Source organism: Periplaneta americana, chromosome 5 (genome assembly GCF_040183065.1).
Source record: "Periplaneta americana isolate PAMFEO1 chromosome 5, P.americana_PAMFEO1_priV1, whole genome shotgun sequence".
Classification (NCBI taxonomy): Eukaryota; Metazoa; Arthropoda; class Insecta; order Blattodea; family Blattidae; genus Periplaneta; species Periplaneta americana.
In genome coordinates, this window is record NC_091121.1 from 43330287 (window position 1) to 43338860 (window position 8574).

Consider the following 8574-nt stretch of genomic DNA (forward strand, 5'->3'; position numbering starts at 1 on the left):
CTGTCCCTTTTATATCAGTGTCTATTCATTTGTTTTCATCATATTTTGTTTTAATTTATTTCAGACATCTTTGTTCTGTTTTTCTCTGCAGTACATATAAGAATCACCTTCAAATTTATACAGATGGATCTCTAAATTCTAATAATGGGACATCAGGAGCAGGGTATTATATTCCAAAATATCAAGAAAGTTATTTCATACCATGTTCATCCTCCTCCAGTCTTGACACTGAATTGCTAGCTATTGATGCTGCTCTTCAGTGTGTTACTCAAATTTCTGAAAAATCTATTTGCATACTTACCGACTGCAAGGGGGCTATATTTAATATAATTAAATATGTACCAAACCTATATGCACATAGAATTATTCCAATTCAGAAACAACTAAGTAAACTAAAAAAACTCCAAAAGGAAATAACATTTCAATGGATACCTAGTCATTGTGGTATACCTGGAAACGAGAAAGTCGATAATATTGCAAAACAGGCAACATATTTGCATCCAAGACCTCTTCAAGTAATATATCTATCCAATGCTTTTGCTTCAGTAAAGTCTCATTTTACAAACCTATAGATCAACAGTTGGCTCTCTTCTGATAAAGGAAAAATTTTACAGTCCGTACAAAAGAAACCAAATGACCTGGAAATTTACAAAAACTTGCCCAGACATGTTCAAACATTTTTAACAAGAGCCAGAACAGGTCACATTGTCACTCAATTGTACCTACACCTATTTCACATTTCTGATAATCCTAGTTGTCTGTGGTGTAATAATCATGATGAAGATTTGAAACACATTCTTCTATACTGTCCATCCATAAACCACAAAAGTAAATTAAAATCATCAGTACCAGTTTCAGAAGACATAGCCCTGCAGTATATATTGACAACACTCCACCTCTGGCTACTAGCAACAGGCATCTATAATGAACACTGATCAAAATACCCCTCATTTCCTGTGAAAAACAACAACTGAATAGACTACAGTGGACTATAGTGGACTTTATGTTGTCAGCAAACAGCTGGATACATTAAGAAGATTGATTGATTGATTGTTCTGTTTTTGTTTTAATTTCATGTGTTACTGTGTGTGTAATGGTGTTAATAGATTAGTTTGCTGTGGTTTCCTGAACTTTTCTCCGCAAGAGAATCAGCCATCCCATTACCAAAAAGTCAAACATGTGAAGGGGCTTATTGTAATACAATACATTTTTGTTATATGCTAAGGCCCAATTGTATAAAACTCCCTGACTAAAGATCAACTTTGATCGAAGATCGAAAAGTGAACCGAGTTCAGACACTTCTTCTATTGTATAAAACTTTTCTGCGATCAAATTACCTTGGTTCAAATGCAATCTAAGTTCACGTGAAAAGGATTTGGCAACATCGCATAAACAGGTGAAATACGTGATGCGCGGACCATGTTATACAGGTTTGTTCAGTGTTGCCAATCTAGCGACTTTAACTCTTTTTCAACAACAATTTCTTTTAACTTTTATATTGCTTAAATAGGGATTTAGTGACCTTTTTAGCACCCCATAGTTACAAAATGTAAGCTTTCTTTGTTGATAATGAGAAATCTAGCGACTTTACAACTACTTTTTGGCGACTTTCCGTACACTCTGTTGCAGACACTGTTTTTTTTTTTTTTTTTGTAATGTAAATAATGGCGGACAATAAGAAGAAGGCTTTCTGTTCTCCAAGTTGTTATCATGTTATGGTGTTTGATACTGCTAAACATAATAAAGCTTTATAAAACGACAATTTTCGTTTAGTAATACAGTTAATTGAACATTTATGAATGTACCTATCATATCCATTAATAATTAATGATTGTTATAAACATAATATAATTATAGGTTATGTTATTTGATAATGCTGAACACGATAGAGCCTTATAAAATATAAGAATGTTTGTGTATTAAGGCAAGAAATTGAAAGAAATATATATAAATGTACCTAACATATCTATTAATATTAATAATAATGGATATTTTATTTGCACAATCTGTCACTCGTATATTTCAAACAGAAAAGAAATAACTGAACTTGGATCATCTAACTTAATCGGAGAAATTTCTTCAGTCAAAGTTGACTTTAGTTTGAGACAAATTAATCTCAGATTAGACTTTATACAACACAAAATTCCAAGTTCAGCTGAAACAAGGATCAATTTAACCTCTGAGCTAAGATTAAATGGTTTATACAATCGGGCCTAAGAAATTTATAACAACTTCCGACTGCCAGTCTGGTTTTGGGTAGTGTTCATAAGTATTTTAGCTAAACTTAAATAATGTACTTACCTTCCTCCCACTTCCATCAGGAAGTTGTGGTAGCCCAGTTATAAACATGAGATTAGTAATGGAGAGGTCCCGAATTCTTTTTTTCTTTAATCACTTAACAGTTCTTTATCAGTTGTACATTTATCTTAGAGTCAGTGGGATTATTAATAGTGAAGTAGTATTTTGGCAAGAGAAAGCCAAATATTCGCTATGCGATAGCTTGACATTAACCTTACAGTTGGGAAAATCCTCAGGAAAATCAAACCAGGTACAGTAATAACCAGGGAACGGATTTATATGGACTAAAAATATATGAAATATGTAAATATATATGTAGTTATTTTTACCAAAATATGGAATTAAATATGGATTTTTACCAAAATATGGAATTAAATATGGACTTAAAATTATAAAAAAATGACTATGTACGTTAAATATTGGTACATTTTAATCAAACTAAACAAAAAATATAATGGACGTACCTTATCTTCCAATGTAGTTTCAACAAAACACAATTTTTATTGTCTGTTACCATAACAATAGGTTACAAACATTTCTTTCAAGTGCTGAAAAGTGAATCTTCTTCTATTGTCTCTGAGGATAGATTTATACTGACTAAAAGAGCGTTCGACGTCACAAGAAGTAACTGGTACATAATTCAATTTCACAATGTCTGCTGGGGATAAGTCCAAGTTAATCTTCACTGTTGATTCACCACTCATCACAGCAACAACCTTTTGTAGTTCTTCATATCCAGGGTTTTTTGAAAGTACAGTGTCCACCTTAGCTCTTACTGCATCTGCAACTTTACCTCTACCACGATTCAGTTGTTCCACAGTACTATTTATAATTTCAAAACTTTCAGATAGTGAAAGGTGCCTATTTTGGAGACTTTTGAGCGTTTTTATGATGCATGAAAATGTATGCTGAATGTGAGCTAAGTCATTCTTCACACTTATGTCACAGGTAACTGTTTTCGCAGTATCAATTGAGACTGCATCTTCAGAGTCCAATGCAAGGAGAACATTGTTAATAGAGTCTATATGTTCGGCATAATATTCAACTGCTTCTAGCCATGTACCCCATCTAGTTAAAATTGGCTTTGGTGGCAATGGAATTTCAGGGTACATTTCTTTCAACACGTTAACTCTACTGGGAGCTTTGAGAAATACTTTTTTCACTGATGAAATCAACAAATCTACTTTAGGGAAATTGTCTCTGACCACTTCTGCCACACGATGAAATGCATGCGCCACACAAGTAAAATGAGTCAATTTAGGATATACAACAGATAATGCTTGTCCAGCTTTGACCATATAAGGGGCAGCATCGCTAATAAAGAATAACACATTATCGTACATAATACCCTTTGGCCACAGGATACCCATAGCTTCGTTGAACAGTTTAACTATAGTTTTGTTATTGCACTTTTCTAGAACATCACAATGTAAAAGAATTCGTTCAGAATATTGTTCACTTAACAAACCGATAACTACATTACCAACAAGTCTACCTTCTTTGTCGGGAGTCTCATCAATGGAAACCCAAATTGAACTATCTTTAATTTCATCTCTTATCTTCTGTATTGTCTCATCGCAGATGGATGGAGCATACGTCTTCCTAAGTGTTGACTCATCCGGGATTGTATGTTGAGTATATTTTTCAAGGAATTCCCTGAAGACCTTATTCTTTAGTTTGTAGAGAGGAATATCAGCAGAGATGAGAGAACGGCACAGGTCGATGTTAAACTCAGATCTTACATTCGATGTTGTTGGTTGTGTTAAAAACAATTGTCTCTGCTTGGAATTTAGTTGTTTGTTGGCCTGATGTTTACTAGTTGTAATGTGTTGTTGCACCAGGAACTTTTGTGTAGATGATACTGCACACTGACACAAATTACAAAATAATATTTTATTGTCAGTTGATAAACCATCTTCTTTAAATTCTGAAATGTAACTTGTTAGTTTTGATTTTAAATTGACTGAATGACGTACTTTTGGCATATTTACCGTCTTTATAGTATGATTTACAAAACTGAACCTATGTGTACTCTGACTGGCATTTAACTGTTGAGCTGCACAACTGAAGTCAGTTAAAAATTTTAAATTAAATTAATACAGTTTTGTAACTTACTTTCCCATTGTTGATAGGACTGCTAATTTTCAAATAACTCTGATGTTAAAGGGATTACTGAACATGTGTTTAAATCTCTATTGTTGAAATGTATTTTTAAAAGTTAATGGAATTTTGTTTTGTTTTATTGTTAAACCTAATATAATATGGACTGTTTTATATGAAATATGGAAAATATATGGAAATTAACGAAAATATGTACTAAACTCTAAAATATGGAAAAATATGGAAAATAAAAGTAGGATTTTTCAACCCTACACATTGTGAAACATAAAGATAATGCAAAATATAAATTATATTAGCTTTATAAGTAAATATGTATTTACATATAAATCCTTTCCCTGGTAATAACCAAATCGGAATTTGAACACACCCCGAGCATGAGCCCTGCCCCTTATCAGGAAACTCAAAGCAGGGTATGTCACAAAAGTTTTGGATGTATTGACAAGAGACAGTCAAGGCTTGTACAATCCTTTTGTATTTCTGTTCTACTTTTTTAATCCTGCTTACTGACCCCTAGACCATGCTCCTGATCTGTAATTTTTTAAAATGTATTTTTTTATTTAAAATAATAGTGTACAAGTGGTATTGTTTCCTGATTGCATTATCTCCCTGTGAGTAATAATATTTCAATATTGCTTATTAGAAATCACTGAACTTAAACTCACTGCTATTAAGTATTCATGATTACTACACGCAGGTAATGACACATCAGTTTTAATTTTTCTGTTAAGCCAACTCGAAAAATAAACGAGAGACATCCATACATAAATTACAGTTATAACTTAATTCTAAACTTAGAATAACTCTGCAAAAGATAAAAATAAATGGATCTCAGACTCGGGATCTCTATGTTATCAGAACTTCCACAACTTCCTGTAAGATCTGGAAGAAAGGTAAATACATGGACTGAAACGTGACAAGGCAACTTTCAAGTCAGGAATAGTATGCAGAAATAAAGATTTTTAACTGTTGAATGCATAGTAGAATTTTCATGTATGTTCCAGATCCTGGCAGCAGATGACAAGGAACTGAATCAGTGGTGCTCTCTGAAGAAAGCAGTGCAGCACAGACCAGAGCATGTGGAAAAGTACGATGTGCAAGCATACCGAAGGAAGGCCTTGAATGAACATCTCAAGAAGAAGATCTTCCACACACTTTATGGAGAGTAAGTTTTAATTATGGATATGTTGTAAGTGCAAGGACATGAACTATTGCTAAATTACCACATTAGTATACTGTGGTTTTACAACATTTTTTTTATTATGGTATATTATATGATATATGATATGATATTTATTATCAGTTAGCATTACATATTCGTCATGGTGAACTGTCACATTTCTGTATTCCGGTCACACCATAACTGTATTAACTAACCCAGTTTTTATTTACATTCATATCTTAGATATTTATCATTTTTACTACCCTACTATCTCACTAAAATAGTCCTTCTAATTCTAAAATTACTTACATTGAACACTTCAACACTTTTCATAAATTCCTATGTTCTGTAGTATATCTTTTCATTTAATTCATCTAAGCTCTCTTCATTTTTTTAATATACTACTCCAAGATTACCATTCTATTACTAATTCCATCACTTTCTTGGTCATATCATTCAAGGTGGTGCAATCCTATCATACTATTTCTTCTAAAATCATCATAATCCTGTGCTGTTAACTGATCTCTATTTTCAAGTTCCGAAGTCCGTCCTGTTTTATCTCTCTTACATAACTGACCATCATATCTATCTTACCACAGAAAAATAACTCACTTTTTTATTCTTTATACCCTATTAAATTACTTCCGTCACATTAGTACACTTATTTAGTCACAGCCTTAGCGAACTGGAAATTTAATTTCACCTCTCTTTTATAATTGCTACTTTTCTTTTTTTCTCCCTATACAGTTTATTGGCCACCATTTCACTTTTATGCACTTCCTCATCTCATCTTACCTTCCTTCTAGACACCAGTTTCTAAGATTATACTCCCTCCTATTTTTCATTTTCCCTAACTTTAGTCTGCTTCCTTTATATGATAAAATTCACACTTCATCTCCCTCTCTTTCTCTCGAATTCTTACTATTATTCACTGATTCCCCTTCTCTTTCACTTTTTTTCCTAAATAACCCATTCACTGTTCTCACCTCTTATCTCAGTATTGTCTCCTTTCAGCTGTCCATTGCTTTCTGACGTCATCTTACTGCCTTATGCTGCTCTTCATATTTCTGCATCTGATGCCTCCTCTTTGCTGTTCAACTTAATTATTTGATTCCTCTGCTATTTCTCTTTTTCTCACTGCATTCTTTCTTATCCAAAGTTCGGAATGATTTTCATTTTGGTTTTGTATTATAAATATATTATTTTAATGTACCGAAGTACATATGATATTTCCATGCAGATATTCTGCATCATCATACGATGAAAGAGTAATGGAACGGAGAAAAATTCTCTCCAGCGCCGGGATTTGAACCCGTAAATCACTTCGTGATTTAAGATGGTGCTTATTCCGTCGGATCCCGGCCAACTAGTCACTCATAACGAGTGCACCTCAGCACATGTGTGGACTTCGGTCCTACGTTCATAGACATCTATGACGTAGTACAGAGGGCGGCCACTAGAGGGAACCCAAGAGTTGGAGCTTAATCTGAGACGATTCTATCCGACGCCGGGGTTGTATCCGGTGTGGCTTAGTGGATAAAGCATCAGCACGTAGAGCTGAAAACCCGGGTTCAAATCCCGGCGCCGGAGAGAATTTTTCTCTGTTCCATTACTCTTTCATCGTTTGTATTATAAGGCAAAGTCGACACATTACAGGCCAAATTGGTCTTCAATCCTTTTTGTGAGTTAATCAACATTTTAAATTTCAGGAATCCCACGATGCAGGAGCATCAATGTGATGAAACTGAGCACAAGAAGAAACGTAAGAAGCAAAGGAGTAGCTCCGAAGGTCACACTAGTGAAGGAGAAGGTAGTGCAAACAAGAAAAGCAAATTGGTTAGTGACAATGTGCATAGGACAAATGAAACTGAAAGCAGTGATGCTGGAACTAGACTGAAAGCAAGACCTGTTGCACTAGACTGTGATGTAATAGAAGGAGAACAACCAAGGAAAAAGAAGAAGAAAAAGAAAAGAACTATGAATAATGGTGACATCGAACAGTTGGAGAAATCACATGAACCAGAAAGTAGTGATGCTGGAAATAGACTAAAAGCAACTCCGTCTGTACACGACTGTAATGCAACAGAAGAAGAACAACCTAAGAAGAAGAAGAAAAAGAAAAGTAATGTTAATAATGGTAACACTGAACAGCTGAAAAAATCGAATGAAGTGGAAAGTTGTGATGCTGGAAATAAATGGAAAGAAACTCCTACTGCACAGGACAATAATGTAACAGAGGGAGAACAGTGTAAGAAGAAGAAAAATAAAAAGAAAAAGAAGAAACATAAAGAAATGGTATCAGCCAAAAGTGATGGTGCTGCAATAAACAAATTAGGAATTAAGAAAAACAAAAACAAGTTTAAACATAAGCTTCATGGACAGAATGATTCAGGCTTGGCCATTTCAGATACTCGTCTCAGGGCTTATGGGATAAATCCCAAGAAGTTCAAGAACAAATTAAAGTATAGCAACACACAGAACATCCAGTGAAAGAGCTTCTTGTATGTATGGGTTATTTCCATTGCTGTAATTAAAACTCGAAAAATATTGAATCTTAGTCAGCAGATATGAAAGAGATGTCTACCAGTGTAGCCACTAAATTTGACAATGCCAGTTTCTTGTTTGATTACTGTGAAATTGATTTGTGAACATTTTTATTGTGTGCACTCATAGAAGTACACAAGCTCCAAAAACTATTAGCACACCCTATTTTGTTGTAGTGCTGGGTTCAGTTTAAGACAATTGAAAATGCAGTTTATGTATATGGGCAAAGATAGGGCAGTTAAACAATTTTATTTACGAATTATTCAATAACACGATAAACAACCTTTCTAGAGATTACAATGTAGTATTAGAATTATCAATATATTATTGGCACTATAGCATCATCATACGTTTCTGTCATTTAAACTGCATTAAACACAAGGTCATGTTTCTGTATCTTCACGGGACGGGTGCTCCACACTACCGTGATGTAAGTTGAACATGACAACCTG

The 8574-nt window shown here is 34.0% G+C and overlaps 1 protein-coding gene across 1 annotated transcript in view; it reads left to right on the top strand.

Moving 5' to 3' along the window:
- The window catches only part of LOC138699548 (protein KRI1 homolog), a 27318-nt gene extending 18968 nt beyond the window's left edge, over positions 1–8350 (top strand). Inside the window, exons 10-11 of the mRNA XM_069825531.1 lie at positions 5421–5581; positions 7288–8350. Of these exons, the coding sequence (XP_069681632.1) occupies positions 5421–5581; positions 7288–8068 (942 nt within the window). The 3' untranslated portion in view covers positions 8069–8350. The remainder of the gene's footprint in view (positions 1–5420; positions 5582–7287) is intronic.
- Positions 8351–8574: the final 224 nt, after the last annotated feature.